Source organism: Nomascus leucogenys, chromosome 4 (genome assembly GCF_006542625.1).
Source record: "Nomascus leucogenys isolate Asia chromosome 4, Asia_NLE_v1, whole genome shotgun sequence".
Lineage (NCBI taxonomy): Eukaryota > Metazoa > Chordata > Mammalia > Primates > Hylobatidae > Nomascus > Nomascus leucogenys.
This window is the reverse complement of record NC_044384.1, coordinates 122245435-122271602: the sequence shown is the minus strand read 5'-3', so window position 1 is coordinate 122271602 and position 26168 is coordinate 122245435. Positions and strand designations below refer to the sequence as shown.

Below are 26168 nucleotides of genomic sequence, written 5' to 3'. Positions count from 1 at the left end.
GAACTGAGCCTCAGTTCTCCACAGGAATAACTTACTCAGTGATGCAAACCTCCTGGCTCACTCTTTATCCCTACTGATTTATCCTACTGATTTTCTCTGGGATCAATTCCAAAATGAACTACTTGTACACAAGTTCTTGCATTGTGATATGCTTCTTAAGAAACACAAATAGGCACCTATTCTAAAAGATGTGTGTTGGGACTTAAGAGTTGTAGTATGAAAGGCTAATAAGGAATTTGGTGAGTTATGCTGATGACATTATGATGTTAATTTCCTGGGTAGCCACAAAGAGGAAAAGATCAGATGAACCTGGCAGAAAATCGTAATGTCAGTGCCTTGTAGAAACAAAATTCCCTGTGGGCTGGTGGCCGAGGCTGTTGGAATAGGTTTTATAGAAGGTTGAGCCTGGCAGGTTCATTGAAGTATGAACTGAGAGGAGGTGAAGACATTTTAGAAAGTGATGACTGTGACAGTGGCATGAACATGTAAGTCATGTTTGGAGTAACAAACTATCTGGAGCAACGCTCTATCTAGATGTTGAAATTATATGGAAAGGAACAAAAAATAAACCTTGCAATGTCAGTTAGAATGACATTAGACTCTCAAATGAAAGACTAAGAAGTTTTAACTTTGTCTAGTAGATGGTAGAGAGGCATTGACTATTTTTCAGCAAGGAGTAGTCATATAGTAAAAGCATGCTTTTAGAAAGACAAATCTAGTGTCATTGGGGAGAGTCAATCGAGGCTTTAAGTACAAGCTTCTTGATTTAGTTTTAGTGGCTCTGAGATAAATTGACTAAATCGTAAAAAATGGTTCGTGATAATGGGAATGAAAAAGACAACATAAATTTAAGAACTCTTAAATACAATAGAATCTGGTGACACTGATAATGGGAGTTGAAAGAGAGATAAATGGGTCAAAGTTGTTCTGTCTTTGAGGAAACTGATTTTAAAGGTGATCATAACATTAACAAAAGTAAATGAAAATGAACTGTGGGGGAGGTGAAATCTTAGAGTAAAACAATTAATTCATTTAATTCTTTTTTTAATTTTTTTTTTTTGAGGTGGAGTTTCACTCTGTCGCCCAGGCTGGAGTACAGTGGCACCGTCCCGGCTCACTGCAACCTCCACCTCCCGGGTTCACACCATTCTCCTGCCTCAGCCTCCCGAATAGCGGGGACTACAGGTGCCCACCACCACGCCTGGCTAATTTTTTATATTTTTAGTAGAGACAGGGTTTCACTGTGTTAGCCACAATGGTCTTGATCTCCTGACCTTGTGATCCGCCCGCCTCAGCCTCCCAGAGTGCTGGGATTACAGGCGTGAGTCACCACGCCCAGCCCATTTAATTTTATGCATGGTAATTTAAACTTGGATTCTTCTTGTGTTGATTAATAGTTACACATCCATATTCAGCAGATATTTTAAGATTTGGCACTGGAATTCAGGAGACTGTTTGGACTGTTAATTTATACCTGGGAGTCATCTTCTTAGAAGTAATACGTAAAGCTTTGACCGTGAATAAGTTCACAAAGGAGAAAAGTTAGAAGAGTGAAGAACACAGAACCAAGAAGTAAGGCCTGAAAAATAACCTAATTTAGGGAGAATACAGAAAAAAGAATGCAAGTAGTGAGACAAGAGACAAGGTACAATCAGAAGGGACAAGGAGACTAAGGGAAAGATGATTGTAATGAGGAGGGGGTAAACACCATCAGAGGCTTCAAAAGCCAAGGAGGAAGAAACTCCTTAGAGCCATAGAAGAGACAATATATTGTCTAGAACTAAGTGGGCTCTCTGAAGCCTGGTTGGGAAGCTGAGTTTTATACACATAGGGAATAATCTACAACAACATAATCATATGCTGAAGTATTTGAGCAACACTATATAGGCTCTGTGACAGCAGGAAGGTGAAGGACATAATCTGGAGGTCTTAGAAGTGGGGACAAGTATAAGGTACAACTTGAGCATGAGCTTTACAAAAGAGGGGAAGGAAAGTTTGCAAGGGACCACCATGATTAAAATCATTGAGGAGAGACTAATGCCACTTGGGAACGTAAGTAAACTAAGAGGTGAGGGTATTTACAACTTGTTTATGCAAAAATTTAAATCCTCTCTCCTAATGTAAATGTGAAAACAGATAAGAGACAACCATGTAACTACAAGGGCTAGTCCTGAAATAACTACTTACAGAAACAACCAAAGTCGAAAGCATTTGATTTTAGTGACCGTAGTTGCAGAGCAGAAACCAAGACTCTTTCAAGGCCAAAGGTAAGTTTTGTGGTGGGCTCATTTATTCTTTGAAGTGACTGTGTATGGCATACAAATAACAGGATTTTTTACATAAATACAGGGCTTACGTACTTCGAACCAAGCACAAATGTCTATTTTTACAAAAGTTCACTGTTACTTCTCCAACACAGGTTTGTCCTGGGGAGGTATGCAATATGCATACCTTTGTAATGCTGTATCTGCAGATCTCACTGAACTATTGCACTATTGAATCATGTGGACAGCATACATGGTAGGGTGGTGATGGAGAATGTTAATGGGGAAAGATAGACCACCAAAGAGCTTGGCTACCTTAAGAAGGCTGTATTCTCCAGTTTTTGGTTTACATATTTTAAATTGTTAACTACCATTAAATCACAGATTTAAATTTTCTTTTCACTTTCCTAATATTTTTAAGGTCATTGTGAGAGAAATGGCCCACTTCGAGCATTTAAATCACTGAGGTTTTTGCTTTCTTTTGGTTATCCCAAGATGCTCGAACCTGTCTTCAGAAAATTGTTCTTCTAAGTATTTAATGGTATCAGAATCTACCCCAATGGGAAACACAATCATAGATAAAAGTTTCTTCCCCGCTGGGTTTCCTGAATATAATGGCAATGCGATTAGCACATTTTCCCAGTGATTGAGTTGGCATTTGCCCATAGATTTATAAATAGAATTTATTGTGAAAGTTACTGTGCTACTGGGGTAAGTGGCTATTGCAATTTGACGATAGAAAGTGTTCTCTGAAAAGAAACTATTATATGCCTTATATGCCATGGCCATCTGAGAACAAAGAAGGACAGAAGATACAAGTGAGTTTTGTTTTCAGTGAATTCTACCCTATGCACAGTTATGAGCAACCAGATATATTTAACATTTAAAAAATGCATATTTTCCTACCGCCCTATTTTCAGTTATGTTGGTAGAGCAGTTTGGGGGTGAATGATGATTTCGAATCCTTCACCATTTTGCTCTTTAGAAAGTAGAATGGTGACCTGTATAAATGTATCCAGATTCCTGCTGATGTCCCCCAGGACAGCAATAGACTTACGTAATTTAAAGACTAGTTAGAGTTGAGAAGCAGCCTGTGCCTTAATCCAATCCTTGTAAACTAAGATTTTTGTTTACTGCCTTCAGATGAGACTAATGGTGAATTTCTAAGGTGAACACTATGATAAAAGGACATTTTTATAACTGAAAATATCACTGTTGCTGTCACCACTAAAATGTATCTTATTTCTAAAGGCTGGAGTTGCATCTCGCAACTAGAAAAAAAAACTGTTTTCAATAAGATCAATTTCAAAGAGCCTTTGTGCTTTGTGATCCAGTCAAAATTCGAATAGTGAGAAAATACTTTTATCCTACTCAGAACGGTATTTGATGCAGTATTTAAACAGTATTTGATGCATCCTCTTAAGCCATCAGCCATTTCTCTTAATCAGCTGAGTCCTGTTCCTTAGTCATACGTGAGAATACATGCTGTGATATATTGCTGGCTCAGGTTTAATAAAGAGCTGTCTTCACATTGCATTTCTTTCTTTTTTGATAGTCTAGCTCCACAGTGAGAGCCTATCAAACTAGTAAGTCACGAGTGACCATGAGCCCTGGCTTCAGCTCCCAGTGGAACAGCAGCCAACCAGCCTGGAATACATACTCCTTTCCAAGAGCCAGCCTGCACTACCAGTCCCATGCCAGCTATACCTACTGTACTGGACACCCTGCTGTAAGTACCTCATTTTTCTGTATTTTGAAAATTGGATCATTTATGCAGTTACATTTTCAATCTAGAGTGGGTATCTATTAATTGGGTTTTTTTTTTTTAATGATATAATGCTTCTAAGGTAAGAATTTGCTGCTCTTGAGTAAAAGAGATAAGAATTTAAAAAGTCTTTTAAGTGTTTGAGTAACATGTTTGGATGATTTTTGCTGAAAACTGATATTGCACTAAAAGTTATTTCCAAGTGATGTAGTGTTGGTGTGGAGACTGGATGCACATGTATCTCTAGTTTTATTTTTCTGGTTTCCTTTTGACTGTTGCTTATGAATTTAGTTGGTTGCTTTTGTGCTGATACAGGGTGCCTTTCAAAATGACATAAGAAGCCAGTGAGGGGGGGGATCCTGGATGCCTCCACTTTCATCAGTGGCCTCGTTGACATATTTATACAGACATAAATATGTAGAAATCGATTCATCAGTAGGGTATTTTCCAGTTACTATTACACAGACATCTGAGGTTGTTGGCATAGATGACTCAAAGGGCAAGGGAAATAAACCTCTAATAAGGGAAAAATGAACTCATGGAATTTGAGGACCTTTTAGAATAGAGTACGTGTTTCACCAATATGTTTTTCTGTGTTTTGATTCAATTCTCATGGAATAAAATTTTTCTTTGATTGCAAGTTACCTTTTGTATACTTGAAAAACGTCATGATCAATGTTGATTAGTAAGATCTCTCTTTACTGCTAAGAACCCATGCACAGGATTCCTAGAAAATGAAAGACCTTTGAGAGTGAATCATATATGCCTCTCGTAGCAAATCGTCTAATTGGTGAGTCACAGTAGGCATGGATTCTGCAGCCATTTCATTCAGAAGACCTGTTGTAGACTTCTGTACTTCAGCTATCCTGTTGGCATTTTAAGGTTATGGAACTATAAAGTACGCAGTGCTTCTAAGTTGAGAGAATGTGTCTCGAATATCATGTCATAATTTCACTTAAAAGAAGACTGAAGGAATTCACTTAAAAAGTAAATTAGTATGACTTTTTTATAGGCAATTTGGAAATAACTATCAAAATTTAAATTGCGCATCTTTTTGACTCAATAATTAAACTTTTGGCATTTAATAGGACATGTACAGGATATATGCACAAGGATAGTGTTAACAACGGTTTTGAAATTACTTAGACCTAAATAACCATATTTTCTTTTCATTTATCTTTTAACAAATACTTATTAAGCATTATTAACCATTTAATATGTTTGGTAGTTTTCTAGGTGAAAGAAATCCAAGAGTGAAAAAGACCAAGTCTTGCTCTTATGGAACTTCTATTCTAGGGAATGGGGAAGTTGGTTATTATATAAAAAACATAGAAATACAAAGAAGCAAACAAGAAAGAAAATTATACCACAATGTTATATGCTAAGCAAAATAAATTCTACACAGAGACTTAAAATAAATTGAAGTAACAGAGAATAACTGGGTGGCTGCTTGAGATTCTTGAGATTGTGTGGTCTACCAAGTCCTTATTCAGGAGGCCAGGTTTTATCTGAGATCCGAATGAAAATGAGATATAACTAGGCAGAGTTTGGGAGGATGAGCATTATAAGCAGAGGAAACAGCTAGTGTGAAGGATCTGAGGCAGGAATGAGCCTGGTTCCCTACACAGGGAGAAAGCCGTTGGAACTTAGGAGAGAATAGAGAGATCAAGTCAGAGAGAGAGACAGGGACCACTTTATTCAGATTGAAAAGTAGCACTTTGTAATACCAAGTAAGGAGTTTGTATTTTATTTAACTGTGATGGAAAACTATCAGAGTGTTTTCAGCAAGGAAATGACATGACATAATTTTTTTAGGACTCAGTCTGGCTGCTAAGTGGAAAATTTCTGGTGGAGTAATAAGAAGTAAAGCACAGAGTCAAATTAGGAGAGTATTACACACACAGATGTGTGACTGCAAAAAAATACATTTTCTTGTAATATCCTTTGACCTATTTGATGTTCAAAATATATGGAACTTGTTTTTATAATGAAAAACCAAGTTGCATTTATTTTGCATAAATTTTTCTTTAGTAACTAGTATGTCTCATTAGTTTCTTCTGGAGTAGTTATTTGTCAAGCCAGAAGTTGACAAATTGTAATTTAATAAAGTATTTCAATTCATATTCTTATTGGCTTCAAGGTCATCTAAAAGTAGCTGACATTAATTGAGCACTTAATGTTTTTCCAAGCTCTGTACTAATTACTTTTACATGCATTTTACACACACACACACACACACACACACACACACACTTTTTTCAAAACAACCCTAGGAGGTAGGTACTATTATTATCATTTTAAGGGTTAGTGAAATGAAGTTCAGAAAAGTTAAGTATCTTTTCCTAAGTTACACAACCAGAAGTGGGGCCTGAGATTCAAACATTGACTGTCTAGCCTCCCACTAGTATTCTTATCCATTGTATTATATTGCCCCTTGACATTGAATCACTCTGTCTTTATTTACGTGCCAAGGACAATTACATGATTATATCTCAGATAGAACCCTTGCTAATAATTTAGTTTAAATGTTCATGTTACTCTTTAGAGAAATATTTGCATTTATAGGATACTTGATTTTAGGTCTGGGGGTAGGAGGAAAAAATAGGTGCTGTCATGTCTTAGAAACCACCAGGAAAATTACAGGTTATCTAGCTACTTTTTGTGCTTTAAGGCCCAGCAGCTGATACTTTCTTTTGTCTCACTGCTGTGAGTCAAGTGAGTCAAGTTAAGAAAAGTAGAAGCAAAAGATTAGAAAATCCTTAAAAAATAGTCATGGGCATTACACTTCTGATTTCAAGGACACTCTGAGGATCAACTTTAAAGCCTACTTGGAATTCTTTCATTATCCCAACATTATAACTTTCTTTCAAATTTTCTTCCCATGCCTGATCAGATGGCATTAAACTCTTGACTCAAAGATCAGTGCTCAGTTAACTGTGCTACTGCTTTGTGAAAGGAATTATATAATCTAAAAATAAACCAGAGGTTCAATATAGGGAGACTTTGAGGGCTGAGTTTGGAAGACAACATGCAAAAATGTTGACTATTTCATAGTTTTTACTGGAGTCCATTTTGCAAGAGAAATATTTAGCGCTTCAAAATGTGAGAGTGGATTCCATAGTTGCTATGCAGTCTAAGATCCACAGTGGTTTCGTGGTTAAAACCACAGAAATGGAATTCTTGTCTGAATAGATTCCCAGTGATTTTCTTGAGTCATGTAATTTAGTAGCCTTTAATGGAGCTATAAATCCTCTGCCTGCCTTGTGAAATTCATGTCCTTTTCTCCAAGTCCCTAGTTTGATTGAAGATTTCCAGTTTTTTAACTGGATATCCTGGAGTTACAAGGGTGTCAGCCAATGTGGTATTTGTGTAGTAAGTATATGTCACTCAAAGTGTTCCCCTTTGCCTCTATTCCCCTGCTTCTGAGGAATACTGATATCCCATGAATGTCTGGTTAGTTAACTTGAAATTGGTAACGTTGAGATTTTATTCTAGGATTTAATCTAGATTTTATCTCAGAATGCAGTTAGGCCTCTGCCTGATCAAGTAAGGATTTTCTCAGAGCTCTTTTGTACATCACTGTATTAGTTTCCTATGACTGCTGTAACAAATTACCCCTGACATTGAGCTAAAAACAACATGTCTATCTTTTATAGTTCTGGAGGTTCGAAGGCTGAAATGAGTTTTACCGAGCTGAAATCAAGGTGTTGGTAAGGCTGTGCTCCCTCATGAGGCTCTAGAGGAGAATCTATTTCTTGGCCTTTTCCAGCTTCCAGAGCTATATTTATTGCATATCTTGGCTCATAGGCCCTTCTTCATCTTCAAGGCCAGCAGCATAGCATCTTCACATCTATCTCTGCTCCATCTTCAGATCACCTTCCCTATCTATAGTCAAATCTCTCTCTGCTTCCCTTTTACAAGCTCACTTGTTATTTCATTTAAGGGCCTACCTGGCTAATCCAGGATAATCTCCCTGTCTAAATATTTTTAACTTAATCACATCTGCAAATTTTTTTTTGCCATATAAAGTCATACTCACAGGTTCTGGGGATTAGGTCATAGACATCCTGGTGAACCATTATTCACCTTACGCTGATCATAATATTCCATGACTCAATGACTGATTTCTGAGTCATTAGGTAAGTATTTGGGGCTTCTTGAAATTAATGAGGCTTATCTTACTGAGGGAGATAATATGAGAGGGATTCTTTGAGTGATGGAGGATGAAATCCCTGTGGCAATTCAAAATTATTGAAACTCACAAATATAAGTTTGATTTTCCAGAAATCCACTGTTTTTCCACTTCTAAAATGAAGTTGATGATAACTGTCCCCTTGGTAACTACTCCAATACATATCTTAAAAGAAACTACAAAGACAGGATTACTAAAGCTCTACCAATGTTTTATTCACTGCACTAGTAAATGAAGAAACAATTTCTAGGCATCTAGAATGCCCTCACCAGCTTGGATAATATTCAAAAAGTGGCAAAAAGTAATATTCAAAATATTCAAGTAATGCAATATTATAACTTTTAAGCCACATATTAAATATGGAAATACCTTTTATTATCCAAGGAAGCTATTAATATATAAGTGAATTTATTTAGTCATGTTATTTGTAGCACATTTTTTTCCAAAAATCATTCTACAAGTTTCCAAATAGTATATGGACTAGTGTGTTGGTGTAATCTTTCATTTGACGCTTCTGTCACTATCTAAATGATAACTTTATCTGCTTCATGACTTAACACATGGAATAACATCAAATTTCCAACAACTTTCTATTAATTGAGAACCATTATATGAGGGTAATGTTAATTAAAAGGAAGAGGATTCATTGGCCGCCTTCATACTAGGTCTCTGGTCTCCCTGCATGTACTCCTCTCTCGCTCCTTTCTTTTTTCACATTTGAAATTGTTATAATTTAAATGATCCTAGGGACATGGAGAAGAAGGGAATTAGAAAGAGACGGAAAGTAGATAGTAACGATCTGATCCTAGGTGCTGAGGCCAGGAGCCTGTGTACCTTCTTTTTTTTTTTCCTTTTCCAGTGAGGAAGTACAATATGACTTTTCACCCCATTGAGGCTAATCAGGAGACAGTGCCCAAGTGTAGCCCAGTTAATAAGGGAGACAAAGCAGAAAGAGGTAAAGAAAATAGAAAGAGGTAAAGAAAACCTCTGAGCAGGTGCTCAGAGGTTCACGCTGCCTGCAGGTAGTAGAGGCTTCTTCTAAGCCTTCGTCTATCCCTTCAGAAAATAGCAGGTACAAAGGAGAGGAAAAGTGGGAAGCCTGTACTAATTTTCTCTTTCAAAAAAAAAAAAGATCTGAAAGGGGAAGGGTGCAGACCTAGTACTGTCTTGCTGGAAGAGTCTCTCTTTTAGTCATTAAATAGGTTTCCAGGAGATTCCCTCCCTAGAAACTTGTTTACAAGGCTCAGAGACAACTGCCTTTCACCAAGAATTAGGTTGTCAAATGAAACAAGGGTTCCCAAACCTACCAGAAGGGACATTAGCCCACAGTAAAGGCATTTTCTGTGTATGTCCATGGCAACTGCCTTTATCCATGGCACCTAATAGCCTGAATAGCTGCTTCCTCAGCCCAGACCATGCTTTTCCCCATGGATAGGGACACGCGTTTTTTTTTGTTTTTGTTTTTGTTTTTGATTTTTTGTTTTTGAAGTGTATAGAAAAGATAGGAAGAGGTTGCAAGTCTCCTTTCTTCTATATGAGGACCTTTATGCATCAAAGACCCAACTAATTTTGCAAATAAATAGCAAATCCTCTGTCACAGGTCCTCTATCTCTGGGCTCCAATGCCTAAGCCAGAAAGATATCTTGGAATCACAGCTTACTTGTTCGTAGTTTCTGAAATGATATACAAATGCTGGGATTTAGATTAGTAATTTTCATTGGTTATTCCAATTACTTTTATTCTATTTACTAACGTGTGGAAGTGTGTCAAAACTTTAACAATTAGTATTGCTCTATACTAGCTTAATAATAGGTCTACCTAGACTCTTGGAGCTGTGGAAAACTTTTCAAAAAGTACTGACAACAGACAGTTTTCAAAAGACAGTGAACAGATCTCCAGATACTGTGAATTCTCTTTTGTAAGCTGATTCTCCTGAAAACTCACCAGTATTACAATAGCTAAGGTCAGCATATTCCCCAGTTTTCCTAGTTTATGCTTATTTCCTAGTATAGTTATTAATGATATCCCCTTTAACTCTAAAAATTGTTTAGGTTTAGAAGTTATATTGTATGGTCTCCCTACCACACTCCTTTACGAAAAAGGGCATATTCCTTGCACATAAATCTTACTGTGCTTCATTGCTTCAGGGTTTAAAATCTCCCCAGGGGGCACTAACAAAGGAGATGCCTCATATAATGATTAATCAGGTACCATAAACCAATGGGGCTTCTAGTCTTTTCCAGCCATGTATGTATCTCTGTACTAAGGGAGAAGGAAAGTCTTTAACTTATATCTTTTGCAATTATTTAGACTTTTAATGAGATTTTTAGATAACTGAGAAATGGGATATAGGGCATGTAATTTTTCAAAATTCTTCTAGGCATATGTGAACAGTTTGAAGACCTTGGCTCAATGGTAGTTTTCCTAAGCTTCATTTTTTACATCATGGAGGCCACTTTTAGTGAAAGGAGCTGCTCAGAGTTCACAACTTTAGCTGCGCCCAACTCTGCTCAATTTTCCCAAAGGCCAAGAGATGAAATACTCAGCACACCTGTATCTCTTTCATTGTATAGCACATCTAAGGCTATAATTTTTTCCCCTAACAAAAATATCCAAGACTAAATATACAAGGCAGATAATAACATGGTTGACTTCATTTAAGGTGGGTTAACAAACTTTATCAATTAAAATTATTTTCCTACTCAGAACATCCAACTGACAGTGGCTTCTAATGGTAAGATTTATATTAACTGCCTTAATAAAAAGCCTGGATGTAGGGGTGCACATTTATATTTGTCAAAGATGGCTGCAATAATACCACCCATTCTACATTTCTGTCTGCAATATGATATTGCCATTTCCCAACCAAGAAATGGGGTCTCAAAGCCCCATCTTGAAACTGGCTGGCCTTTGTAACTCACTTCTAATTGATAGAATGTGGTAGAAGTGATGCAGTGTGACTTTTAGCTTTGAAAAAGCTATGCAGCTTCTATCTGGTTTTCTTGAAAAGCTTGGTTTCTGAATGCATTCTCTCTGGGCACTGTCATCACACTCTTCCAATCACCATGCAATGAGGAAGCCCCAAGCCACATGGAGTGACCATATGTAGGTTCTCTGGGCAATAGTTTCTTGGGCCTACTTCTTGAGGTACCAGACATGAGTATGAATGACTCTCCAGATGATTACATTCTCTAACTGTCTGAGCCACTTTCAGGTATCGGTGTCTTCCCATCTAAAGTCCTAGGAATGAGAGAGCAGGGACAAATCATTCCCATTGTGTCCTATCTAAGTTTCTCACCCACAGAAACAGTGATCATAACAAAATGGCTGTAGTTTTAAGCCGCTAAACCTGGGATAGTTTATTTTTCAGCAATAGTAACTGGAACAATAGCTATTTCTACATTTGGTGCAGCAGTTGATCAACATCATCTAAGAGACAGGTTCGTTCTGCCTTTCCTCTTTGCCATCCTCTGTGTGTTGGTGATGTCACATCTCTTTGAAACAAGATGAAACCTACAACTCTAAACCTTTCGTTTATATAGTACAGTGCTCCAAGAAGGTAGGAAGAAAGCAGGGGATTTTACCTTGTGCTACAATTTTTAGAAACATTTTAAATAAGATTTTTTATTTCCAAATAAAAATTATATACATTTATGGTATATATCGTCATGTTTTAAAATATGTATAAATTGTGAAATGGCTAAATCAAGCTAATTAATAAATGCATTACCTCATATACTTATTTTTTACGGTGAAAACACCTAAAATGTATTCCCTCAGCAATTTTTAAGAGTATAATACATTGTTATTAACTACAGCCCCAATGTTGTACAATAGATCTCTGGAACTTATTCTTACCATATGACTGAAATTTTCTATCCTCTGATCAACATCTCCCCACTTCCTCTAACCCACCCCAGCCTTCGGTAACCACCATTCTATTCTATGTCTGTGAGATCAGTGTTTTTAGCTTCCACAAAATAAGTGAGATCATGTATTTGTCTGGTGCCTGGCTAATTACACTTAACATAATGTATTCCAGGTTCATCCACGTTGTTATAAATGCTAGAATTTCCTTCTTTTTAAAGGCTGAATAGTATTCCATTTTGTGTATATGTGTATGTATGTATACAAATGTGTGTACATACATACGGTTTTTTGTAATGACTGTACACCAACAGTGGACAACGGTTCGTTCCCCTTTCTCCACATTCTCTTTAACACTTGTTATCACTGGTCTTCTTGATAATAGCCATTCTTGTAGCTGTGAGACAATATCTCGTTGTGGTTTTAATTTGTATGTCTCCCATGATTAGTGATTTTGAGCATTTTTCTTTTAGTATGCTGTGAAATTTGGTTTGGTAGTATTTTGTTGAGGATATTTGCATCCACGTTCATCAGGGATATTGGCCTGTAATTCTCTTTTCTTGTAGTGTCCTTGTCTGGTTTGGTATCAGGATAAACTAGCTGGCCTTGTAAAAAGGAGTAAGAAAGCATTCCCTTTTCTTCAATTTTTTGAAAGAGTTTGAGAAGGATTGGAAATAGATCTTTTAAAGTCTGATAGAATTTAGCAGTGAAACCATTAGGTCTTGGCTTCTCTTTGATGGAAGACTTTTCATTAGTTCCGTCTCCTTACCGATTATTAGTCTGTTCAGATAGTCCATTTCTTTGTGATTCAGTCTTGGTAGGTTGCATGTGGCTGGAAATGTATCAATTTCTTCCAGACTATCCAATTTATTGGCATATAATTTTTCCTAGTAGTCTCATGATCTTTTATATTTCTATGGTATAAGTTATAATGTCTCCTCTTTTCCTTTTTGATTTTATTTGAGTCATATCTCTTTTTTTTTTAGTCTAGCTAAAGATTTGTTGATTTTGCTTATCTTTTTCAAAAATCAACTCTTAATTTTGTTTATCTTTTCTACTGTTTTTCTAGTCTTATTTCATTTATTTCTGCTCTGGTCTTTATTATTTTCTGCTTTTTGCTAACTTTGGGATTAATTTGTTCCTGTTTTTCTAGTTCCATGAAGTGTAGTACTAGGTTGTTTATTTGGGATCGTTCTCCTTTGTTGATGTATGTAAGTGTTTATTGCTATAAACTTTACTGTTAGAACTGCTTTTGTGGCATCCTACCAGTTTGGGTATGTTTTGTTTCCATTTTCATCTCAAGATGTTTTTAAATACCCCTTTTAATTTCTTCCCTTTTAATTCTTTGATTAGATAATTTAATCCATTTAAATTCAAGGTAATTATTGATATGTAACGACTTACGATTGCCATTTTGTTCATTGTTTTCTGGTTGTTCCATTTTCTTTCTTTCTCTCTTGCCGTCTTCCTTTATGATTAAGAGATTTTCTCTACTGGTATGCTTTCTTTTAAGGTGGGGCATTAAATTTCTTCACTGACTTACTGGTTTTCAAAAGCATGTTGTTTACTTTTTATGTATTTGTGAATTTTCTGGAATTCCTCCTGTTATTTCTAGTTTCCATATATATATATATATATATATATATATATGGAAAAATATATTCCATATATTGTGGTAGGAAAAGATACTTGATATAATTTCAGTCTTCTTAAATTTGTTAAGACATGTTTTGTGACTGTCTATCTGAATCTATCCTGAAGAATGTTTCATGTGCCCTTGAGAAGACTGTATTCTGTTGTGGGTTGAAATGTTCTGTATGTTTGTTAGGTCAACTAGGCCTAAAGTGTAGTTTGTCTCGTATTTCCTTACTAATTTTCTGTCAGAATTATCTCTCAGTAGCTGAAAATGGGGTATTTAAGTTTATTACTATCATTTTAATTACAGTCTCTCTCTCTCTTTAGATCTATTAACATTTGCTTTATATATTTATGTGGTCTAATGTGAAGTACATTTATATGAATATTTTTGTTATAGTCTGTTATGGACTGACCATTTTATCATAAAATGAAATTTTTTGCTTCATTTTACAGTTTTTGACTTAGAGTTTATTTTATCTGATATTAGTATAATTACTATTCCTGATGTCTTTTGGTTTCCATTTGCATGGAATATGTTTTTGCATCCCTTCACTTTCAGTCTGTGTATTCTTACAGCTGAAGTGAGTATCTTCTAAGTAGCATACAGTTGGGTCTCTTTTTCTTATAATCTACATTCAAGGTAAGTATTGATATATAATGACTCCCTGCTGCCATTTGTTAATTGTTTTCTGATTATCGCATAGGTTCTTTATTCCTTTCTTCCTCTCTTGCTGTCTTCCTTTATGATTAAGTGATTTTTCTCTACTGGTATGCTGTGATTTTTTACTTTTTATCTTTTGTGTATTTACTATAGATTTTTGCTTACCAGGAGGTTTACAAAGAGTATCATATAGTTATGACAGGCTATTTTGAGCTGATAATAACTTTTATTACATTAAAAAACTATGCTTTTACTTCACTCTCCCATTTAAAATTCTGTTGTTTTTGTGGAGATGAGGTCTTACTCTGTTGCCCAGTCTGGTCTTAAACTCCTGAGCTCAAGTGATTCTTCCACCTTGGCTGCCCAAAGTGTAGAGATCATAGGTGTGAGCTACTGTGCCTGGCCCCATTTTAAATATTTGCTGTCACAATTTATATCTTTTTACATTACGTATCCCTTAAAATTTATAGTAATGGTTATTACTTTAACCTTCATATTAAAGATATAAATGATTTACACACCACTCTTACAGTATTAGAGTGTTCTTGATTTGACTGTGTAATTACCAGTGAGCTTCATAATTTCATACTTTTTTTGTTACTACTTAGCTTCATTTTCTTTCAGCTTGAAGAACTCCCTTTAACATTGGTTATAAGACAGGTCTGGTGGCAGTGAAATCCTTCAGCTCTTATTCATCTGGAAAAGTCTTTATGTCTCCTTTATTTCTAAAGGACAGTTTTGGCAGGTACTTCAGCACTTTAAATGTATCATCTCACCCTCTCTTGCCCTGTAAATTCTCTGCTGAGAAATCCACTGCTAGCCTTATGGGAACTCCCTTATATGTTATTTGTTTCTCTTCACTTGCTTCTTTTAAGATCTCTCTTTCTCCTTGATTTTTTACAGTTTGATTGTAATATATTTTGGTGTAGTCTTATTTGGATTGAATCTGAATGGAGACATTTCTTCTACTTTAATATGCATATCTTTCTCCACATTTTAAAAGTTTTCTGCTATTATTTCTTTAAATAAGCTTTCTACCATTTTGTCTTCTTCTTGAACTCTTATAATTTTCTATTTAGATGCTATCCCATAAATTCTAGAAGCTTTAATTGGTTTTATTCTTTTTTCTTCTTCTCTGACTATATTATTTTCAAATAAGCTGTCTTTGACTTCACAGATTTTTTTTTCTGCTTGATTAATTTTGCTGTTGATGCTCTCTACCACAGTTTACATTTCACTCATTGTATTATTAAGGTCTAGAATTTCTCTTTAAAAATGTTTTTAATCTTTCTGTTAAATTTCTTGTTCTGGTCGTTTATGGTTTTTGTGATATTTTTTGCATTATTTCTCTTTATTTTCTTGAAGTTTGCTTAGCTTTCTTAAAAAATAACTATTTTGAATTCTTTGTTATGCAGTTTATATATTGCTGTTTCTTTGGGGTCTGCTTCTAGGAGATTGTGTTCTTTGGTGGTGTTACGTCTTCTTATTTTTGTGTGTTTCTTGTTGCCTTACATTTATGTCTATGCATTAAAGAATTAGGGACTTGTTCCAGTCTTTACAGACTCACTTTTTCTGGGCAAGCTCTTTAGTAATAGTCAGCTTATTTAGAGATTCTAGGCATGTCTCTGGTATAGTCTGAGAGTGAATTTCCTCCTTGAGTCCTTAGGTAGTAAGTCTATCCCGGTGGCTCCAGGCTTGGATTTCCTGTAGTAACCCAGCTTGGTGCCTGAATCAGCAGGTATGTTGACTTGATGCCTGGTTACATGGGGTTGAGCCTGAATCCTGGAGCCACAGGGGTAGACTTACTGATCTGGTCCACAGGTATATTAGTCAGAGTTCTCCAGAGGGACAGAGCCAAAACGATATATGTATATATAAAGGAGAGTTTATTAAGGAGAATTGGCTCACCTGATTAAAAGACTAAGTCCCACGATAGGCAATCTGCAAGCTGGAGAAGAGAGAAGCCAATAGTGTGCCAGTCCAAGTCTGAAAGCCTCAAAACTAGGGAAGCCAACAGTGTAGCCTTCAGTCATGGCCAAAGGCCTGAGAGCTCCCAGGAAGCTACTGGTGCAAGTCCCAGAGTCCAAAGGCCAAATAACCTAGGGTCGGCTATCCAAGGGCAGAAAGAGTGGAAGCAAGTGTCCAGCATGGGAAGAAGAAAAAAGAAGACTCAACAAGCAAAGTTAACCACCTTCTTCCCTCTGCTTTGTTCTAGCTGCTTTGGCAGCCAATTGGATGATGCCTACTCACACTGAAGGTGGGTCTTTCTTTCCCAGGCAACTGACGCAAATACCAATCTCCTCTGGCAGCTCCCTCACAGACACCCCAGAAGCAATACTTTACTAGCCACCCAGACATCCTTCAATTCAATCAAGTTGACACCTAATATTAACCATCCCAGCAGGGATAGGAATAGAGCCTATGTCCACTAGCGTGTGCCTTCAGTCTGAGTCTTCAAGGGCTTGCCTGGCACTGGGGTGAGCTAGGCACCTGAGCTGAATAGGATAGGCCTGGAACCTGAGTTCTTGAGGGACTGGCCTGGACCCAGGGTCTGCTGAAGCAAGCCTGAACCCTGAGTTTTCTGGAACCTGGGACCACATGGACTGGACAGGAGCCTGGGGCTGGCCTTATGCTAGGACTGGCATGAAGCCTGGGTCGAGGGGATTAGTCTGGAGCCTAGGATTCCTAGTTCTTGCCTAGTACGTGGAGCCACTGTGGCTTACCTGAGACTGAGGCTGTGGCCATGGGGCCTAGCCTGGAGCCTTTGCCACTGATAATCTGCCTGGATGTTGGGTTTATACAGTGCTGGCCTAGAGGCTAGGTCTCTGAAGGATGGCCTGGGTCCTAAGGTATTGGGAGGCTGGCCTGGGACCTGGGTATACAGAGATAGTCCTAAATCCAGGGTCTGTGGGCCTACTCCAATACTAAGGTCTATTAGGACAGATGTAGATTCTGGGTATGCTGGAGCTGGCCTGGACCCTGGGTCTACAGTAGTGTGTGTGGTGCTGCAGGGTTCAGCCTTAGTACATTGTTAACTAAATAGGTTCAGGATTCCATAAGTGCTGAGAAAGGGGAATGGCTATTGGAAAACAACCAACAGTGTTTGCTATAGGTGCCCAAACCTATGCTATTTTGCCTCCCCCAACATGCCCTGCAGTATTTCCAACAAGATACAGGTTTCTTGAAACAAAATTTTTAAAATTATAGACTAAAAGTCAACTCCTATTTATATAATATTTTAAAAGAATTTGTATTCTTTTCTGTGATTATAATATTAAAATATTCTTAATATTTTAAAAGAATCTGTGATTCTTGGTCATGTGTATGGTTTGTCAATGCTCATTTGCACATGGCTCTGGGAGAACACACAGGTTTTCCTGTCGTAAACTTTGTTCCTTCTTTTATATAATTCTTCAGAGGCCAGGACTTGATTCATGAAAATGTATTTATCCTGACGATACTTTTTCAGTTGTCTAGATTCATATATTTTTGGAGAAGCTGAGTCCTAGCAATGACCCCTTCAATGCTCTTGAACTTTGAATGAGGTCATGTCATCAATGCAGCAAACATTGCTTGAGTTCATGCTATCTGCTGGGCATTGTGTTGGGTGGGCACAACAACAGAGGGTAGAGTAGAAGATGAAGGGAATGATGAATATTATAAAGTGTCCATATATTCAAGTTGCTTAAAATCCAGGGGAGAAGAGAACTGAGGAAACAGACAGATATTAGATGATGGTAGCAAAGTTCTAAACCAATGATTCCCAAATGTTAAATGTGGGCCCTTTAAACACTGTAATTTGAGGAAGTTGCAGGCATGTTATAGTTAAACATTGGGACCCTGGAACCAGTCTGAGTTGGGTGCATATCCCAACTATCAATGCTCTAGCTGTTTGACCTGGAGCAAAGTTATCGAATGTCTCAGAATCAACCTCCTTCGTTATGTAATAAGACAATTATACATTGGTTTTTAATGTCATTGTGAGAATTTAATGAGATAATATGCGTAAAGCTGTTGAACACAGAATTACTATTTATAAATCACTTAATAAATACAAATTATATTAAAATAGGAAAGAAATCAATTTCAATTTGGGTCTTCAAAGAAGGCTTACAGACTCCCAGTTTATACTCTTAGGGTGGCATCTGTTTTTAAGACCCTGAGACTCAGGCTTTAAACTATTGAGAGCCCCTCAGGTACAAAAAGACTTATTTGTGTCTGCCTGGAAATTTCTACCTTTCTCCTTTATCTGCTGTTTAACATTCATGCTTTAGTAGACCAAGACAAGGAAAGCATTAAAACTTTGCAAAGATTTAGTCAATTATAGTAAGGTCTAAGATTTAAACGCTATTTTTTTCATATGTTTTTTTCTAAGTGGCAGTGTTTTCCAGATAAAATTGAGATTCCTGTTCTGCTTCTCTCCCTATGACTTTTATTTTTCACACATGGTATGAAAGACTAAGATTTCATCTGGTATACTTCATTCCCTTCATTTAGTTCCTAGCCATGATGGAGTCTCCCTTCCCGTGACCTTTCCTCTCTCCTAATAGTCTCTTACACCATTTCCATAATGCATGGCTTGATACTACTTAATTCTGAGTGTTCCAAACAGATGTTCTGGGGAAAGGATTCAGCCATCCATCTGGGCTTGGTCTATACCTCCCATGACAGATGGTTAAATTTCATAAGACATTGTTGGAAATCCAGGCTGTGGTATTTTATGCTGTTCTACCCAGTTTCATATGTTTGATTTTTAAAGAAATCTCCTGCCATGATAATTATTAAAAATTAACATTGAAGTTGATTAAATGGAATAAATGTCACATTAAATAGTAAATTTTAAAATTATCAATAAAATATTAACTTATAGAAATAAGCTAGATTCAAATATTTTAGTTGCTAGCCTGGTGTCTTATACAGTTTGGTTATGATCACTGGGGCAAGATTAAACTCTCTTTATAATAGGGAATCTGACACATGAGAAGAATTTCAAGATTTTTTTTTTTTTTTTTTTTTTTTTTTTTTTTTTTTACAAACATGGCAGCATTCTTACAAAAGGCACATGATATGGAAAGGTTTTATGACCAGTGGTGCTCTAAATGCTGTGGCTGACATACATTACTAGTTTTATCTCTTATTTTTTTTATCTTTGAGTGAGGCCTCCTAAACACAATCTTATAAAGCTGAGTCTTTGATAGAAACAATGACAAAATGTATTTACATTATAAGGGGTCCCTTTTGAAAAGTAAAATAATTTTAAGCTTAAAAATAAAAATGCTTCTGATTAGCTCCCTTCACTCTTTCAGGGAAGGCAAATTCTATCAATCACATTGATGAAGAGACTTTCAATGCAATCTGTTAAGACCAAGCTTTGTAGTAGTCACAGGCAATGAACTTAAATTACATCAACTTATCAGCTGAGCTCATTGGAGCATCTCTGTAATCACTCGTGTATGAAGACCCAATAAGGCTGAATCGACCTTTTTTTTTTTCTTTCAATTACAAAATTGGTGCAGATTCTTTTGGGACAAACACTCAAATTTTTAAAATACATTTTAAAGTTAAAGTGAAAATTCAAACTTCCTCCTAAATACCTTTTGGTTGTCGATGGTTATTCTTCAATAGCTCTTTAAACTGACATGTATTTAAATACTACTAATAAAAACAAAAACATAATAAATTGTACACCTCTAAACCCAACAGCCAGCTGCAGAGGCAGAATATTGTCAACACTTTTGAAGCTCTCTTATTCCCCTTTAAAGCATCCCGTTTCCAGCTCCCAGAGGTAACCCTAATCCAGAATTTTTTACGAAGCATTTCCTTGTCTTTATTCATAGTTTTGCCACGTACAGGTACCTAAATATATTGTTGACTCATTTTGAACTTTGTATCAATGCAAAAGGTACTACAGGTATTTTCATAATCTTTTTGGTTTTGGTCAACATTATGTTTTTGAGATCCATTCATTATGATGTGATTAGCTGTAGTTCATTTGATTGTATATAGTTCATTGTCTGAATACATCATGATTGATTTATCCATTGTAATGTTGAAGGGAATGCAGGCTGTTTCTTGTTTTTACTATATAATGAGCAATGCTGCCGAATCCCTGTTTTCTTATCCACATGTTGTCTATACCAAGCATTGGTATTGATGGGTTGTAGGGTGTAGCATAATCAAATTGTCTAGGCAGATTGTGGCTATATTATAACTTATGGTTGAACATGAGCCTTTTTTCCTCTTCTGTGAAATGCTATACTACCTTCTCTTCATTTGTATATTGCAATATTTGTCTTTTTGCTTATGATTTGTAGAGTTTCTCTATATAGCTGGATAATGATCTTTTGTCAGCTCTGTATATAGCAAATCTCTCCTATCAATTTCTTCATTATATATCATTTTTATGGTGCCTTTTGGTGAGCAGGGTTCTTAATCTGAATGCAGTAAAATTCTTTTTAAAATGAGTAATACATTTTGTGTGTTGAGAAATTATTTTTTTACCACAAGGCAGATGGTGATTGTCTCTTCTTTCCTCTGTCTCCCTAACAGGATAATCAAAGCAAAGAAGCCATTTTCACCTCTTTTCCATTATAAATTCTCCCCTAGTAATCCTTTTGTGAGTTTTGTATTGGAAATTGAGGGTTGGCTAATTGAAGTCGGATATTCGGTGCAGAGTGTTGCAGCGTGTCCCAATTTGTTGCCTTGTTTTTCTCTTCTCCCCTTGTGTGATCTATGGAGACTCCAAAAAGTTATCTGGGGAAGAACAGTGGCACATTTAACTCAGATTCTATTCCAGACAAGCTTATCAAAGAATTTCTGTGGAACAGGTACAGTGTTATTCCTGATAGAATTCTGTCGAGATAGATAGGACACGTAGGACTTATCAAAGAGGGAAGCCCATCATCTTTATTAGTCTGGAACTTCCTTTTCTTCAATCAACAACATATGTGAACTTTCTTTTCTTGCTAGAAATATAGAATATATCTTCCTTTTGATTTTTGCATAAAGTATAATAATATAGCTTTATAGTAAAGTATTTAAATCTTCCCTTATTAGGAACCAAAATGTGTTTTCCAGTTGTTCTTTAATTTCATAATGATATAATGAATGTGGATGTATGTAACATAGTGTATATATGTGTATGTGTATATGTACATGTCAGTATGTATATCTCTCCATATGTTTGTGATATGGCTTCTTTATAATTGTATTAGAGAAGTAGAATTGCTATGATTAATGATATTTTCACTTAAAATTTTTATGAAAATTCTAAATTATCTTATCACCAAAGTTGACAAGGGTATGCTTCATCACACTCTAGCTCACATTAGATATTGTCAGTTAAGTAGACTTTTGTTAATTTTAGGGGAAATAGTATTCTTTTGTTCTAATTTGTATTTCTTTTATCACTGCATTAGCCAACCTCATTTTTGAATGTTTCTCAGCTATTTATAACTTTTTAACATTTGAGTTCCTTCCATGAATAAACGTAGAGTGATAATGTAAAGCAGTGTAACTGAAGAGATGCTTGCCATTTCACGGCAGTTGTATTTTCATCATAAAAGCAATAGAATTAAATTTGTATCACCTGCAAAATGGCATTTTTGTGGCTATTTGTACTTCATCTACAAAATCACAAACCTAACCATGCTAAAAACAAACAAATTTGGGTTTGCTGCCTGAAACCTTTAGTTGGGTGTTTTAAAATAAAATAAAATAGCAGCAAATATTCAAAACACTTTCACCAGTGTTATCTCATCTGATCCATTACATCCTTCTAACAAATCATTAAATCAACAGATGTCAAATTAAATAAAACAAAGCACAACAAAACGCTTATCTATTTATTGCTGCAAAAGTACTTAAACAGGTGTCATATATTCAAGATTCTAATCTCTGTTCCAGAGAGCAAGCTTTTAGTGAAAATATTTGTAAGTGTTATGACCAAATGTAACAAAGGCATAAATAAAATCCAGGGAAATTATAAAATTCAAATTAAGAGGAAACACTAAAGAAAGTATACAGATAACTTTCCTGGTAATGTTCTGTTTCTGAAGCTGGATGATATCAACACAAGTATTTGCATATATGCTTTCTAATTTCTCATATATGTAAAATACTCTTTAAAAATTAAAACCTCAGTGCTTTTTTTTTTCATTTCTACAGTGGCATATAAAAAAGGATTACCACTCTAAAGCTTAAAGATCACATCCAAGGGGTTCAAATGCCAGTGCATTTGGCAGCAATTCAGTGCAGGGTTTGCTGAGCCAATTCTCCAGTTCTGAGTAGCCTCAATGCCTCAACCTAATCTGGCAGAGGGAACACTCCGATGATAGCAATTACTTCAATTCTCAGTTTGTTGAGTTCATATGGCCCCACAAGTAAGAAAAGTTCTTAAAAGAGTTTGCTGAAAAGAATGAAAATAGGCATGGTACATGACTCAACAAATCTATGCCAAACCACCTGTGTGAAAATATATACACATATTTAATTTAGCCAACTGTTCTCCATGATTGATAGTTTGCATATATTATACTATAGACCTGATGCTCGTAACCTTCCACAGCTTCCTACATTGAGAGAGTAAGTTTCTTAATTTTCCCAAAATGTGTATGTTATTGAAACCTAAGGATAAGTGTCGTGGACTTCTAGTGGTCATCTAGATCGCACTGAAAGGGTACTTGTCACTTTGGGATTTAATAATTAAAACACATAGGAATATTTAGTGAATCTGATTCTTCAGGGTGGGAGGTCTGTCTTGTTTAAACAAATAAAACTTTTGTTGGCAAAGATTTTTATTGATGGACTTCAATAAAGATGTAGCCTCATTTTGTGAGGGGAGAGGTAGTGCGTATTTAATAGATACACATTTGGACCTGATGTTGGCTTTGCATTCACTCTCAGGTACCACAGCAGAAATTTACCCTGTAGCAGCATTGCTTTGGAATGATGTTCAACATTGCTATCAGTGGTCGTTAACATTTATGGCACAATTCATTTAGGTTTTTATGAGTCCTTCATATTCCCTTTATGATCCCAAACCGGAAATGTCCGTATGGGAAATGAGTAACACTATACACCAAAATCTCTTTGATTTTCATTTTTATGTTAATAGTCACTAAATTTCTAAACCCAGGATGTGTAGTTTTCTGAATCTTAAGTATTATATATACCTTGGAGGTCTCTAAGAGTCATCTGAATGGAATTTCTCACTGCAGACTGATATTGTCTTCTTTGACCCACTTTGAAAGAATATCGTTTAGGGCTAAATATTTGATATAATATGACACATTAATTTAATTATTTTGCTTATTTAACTAATATCTGTTGCACATTTATTGAGAACCTACTATGTGCCAGGCAGTTTTCTAGGTCCTATAGTGTATTTGTTCTGCTATTCACATGGCCGATTGCTGTTATAAATTAAAAAATCTCAGAGGCTAAACAAAAATAGAAATCTATTTATTATTCATGTGAAGTCCATTTGGGGGTCAGAAGTTTTTCCACTCAGGAATTAGGGTACTAGTTTCATCATATGTCCCAAATTTGCAACCCCCTTGGGCCTCAGGGCAATCCCCAGGAATCTCTTCATTCCAATTAGCAAAGAATGGATGAGAGAATAGAGAATTGCAATTAAGAGGTCTTTGTGAATCTGGCCTTGAAGGGGCACACATCACTGCCTCCACATTCTGTATTCTAGGACTCAGCTATATGGTCATGCTGATTTCAAAGAAAGTGGGAAATGTGGCATAGCCATATTTCTTGGAAGAGAGGAAACGAACTTGGTGAGTATTAAGCTAATCTCTGCCAAATGTGCTATTATATTTGGTAAGACAGATGAGGTTCCTACTTGTATGGAGCAACCATTCTGGTATAGTGAGATAGACAATAAACATGAAAACAAATATATAAGTAAGAATTGCAGGTAGTGATGAGTGCTGGGAAGTAAGCAACAAGGGGTGGTAGGATTTAGGATGAACAGCAGATGGAAAAGAGCTCTTCTAAGTAGCATGATGAGAGGGCAAACGTCTGTTGCGATGGAATCCCATCTGAGGCTTGAATGAAGGGAAGGAGTTGGCTATGCAAAGACTTAGAGAAAAGCTTTCCAGACAAGACAAAGGGCAAAATCTGAACAGGCTTAGTATGTTTAGATGACAGAAAGAAGGTAAGTCTGGCAAAACTTACTCACTGGGGTTGGGATTGGGTTGGATGAGCAGAGGAGAAGCAGGGAACACGTTATGCAGTTCTTGGAGGTCTTTACTGTAATTTCATATACAGGGATTTTTGCTAAGTTTCTGGAATGCTTTATCTCATTTAATCTTTTCAACAAATCTGGATATTATTACCCCTTCTTTTGCAGACAAGTAAGTGGAGGTTTAGGGAGTTTAAATAACTTCTGCAAGATCATACAGCTGATGAAGCAGTCAGATTTACCCAAGTCTGTCTGACTCCAAAACTCATGCTTCTGACTGTGATACAACCATGTTTTTAACCAAGTTTTTGGTCAACACTGAAAACCTGTTTTCTCTTCCATTCATGAAACAATGCAAAAGAATGTACTCTGTCATCTTAAACTTCCTGACAACTTGAAATCACTAAGACTGTTCCAAAGCTAATGTATATTTAGCAAAGACATTTAAAATATTTTCACCTTAAAATTTCTCTATAATAAACGTGCTTTGCTCTTATACAAACAATTCTAGTCATGATTATCATTGTCAAGTATGAATTATTATCTAATGGAACTTGTTACCTCAATTCAGTCAATTCATACAAGAATACTACTCTTATGTACTTTCCTCCCCGAAAATGTATAGCAACCTCATTCCAAATTTAACTAAGGAATATCTAATGCACCTTTTGGTAACCTATTCCATTTTTCCTACCATCTAGTCGTTATTTTCAGAGTTCATATTTGTTCAAAGTGCCCTTACCATCATTCCTATTTCCACTTTCCTGGCATCTAACTTTCCTTAAATTTAGGTATTTGATTTGGAACTTATTCTTAAGCACAGGTTAATACATTAAATCATGATTTGTTTATATTTCTTTCAAAATCTAGAAAATCCAGCAATCTTCAACCAGTTAAGGATGAAAGATTGCATGGAGTCCTATTTTAACCCTATTATTTGTTTTTTCTTGCAATGCCATTTCTTTTTTTCTTTTCTTGTATAAATTACTCCTGGCATCTTTTATCAGTCTAAGGAGGACAGGTACAAGATCACTCTTGAAACTTGGGATACAAAAGTAATTCAATATGAGATGCTTATGTGGAAGAGTAGTTGGTTGTCTCATCTTTAATAAATGATATGGAATTACCAGAGAACAAGAAACTCTGCAAAGTGTTGCTATACATGGAAAATACCTAATTGGGAACCTAGCTGGTAAAACCTTAAAATTGTTATATGATATGTACACTTCAGAATAAAAAGTCTTCCTTTTGTTCTTTCTTATTCTATTAATGCACAAAAGACTCAAGAGATTTAATTTTTTTTTCTTTAAAGACAGAGAGGACTCTGGTTGTTTTTTGGAGGAAAGTAAACCGATATAAACACTCTAAAATAGCTGAAAGCAAAATTTGACTAATATTTTGTAGACGAAAAGCAAAGAGATTTAAACCAGATAATCTGTACTGATGTACTACCTATCTCCTCTTTACTATTCTCCTCTTCTGTGGTATTTTGTATGGTTGACATGTGCAATGAGCAGAGAATATAGTATCAGAAGATCTAAACGTGGGTCCTGACTCTTTCATTTATTTGTTTGATGACTCTGGGCAAA

General features: G+C 36.0%; 1 protein-coding gene across 2 annotated transcripts in view; it reads left to right on the top strand.

Annotated features, from left to right (window-relative positions):
- Nucleotides 1-3823: 3823 nt before the first annotated feature.
- RBMS3 (RNA binding motif single stranded interacting protein 3) overlaps nt 3824-26168 on the top strand; it is an 864792-nt gene continuing 842447 nt past the window's right edge. For both annotated transcript variants that reach the window (XM_030812231.1, XM_030812233.1), the window contains exon 1: nt 3824-3993. In XM_030812231.1, coding sequence (XP_030668091.1) covers nt 3868-3993 — 126 coding nt within the window. In that variant the 5' untranslated portion in view covers nt 3824-3867. The remainder of the gene's footprint in view (nt 3994-26168) is intronic.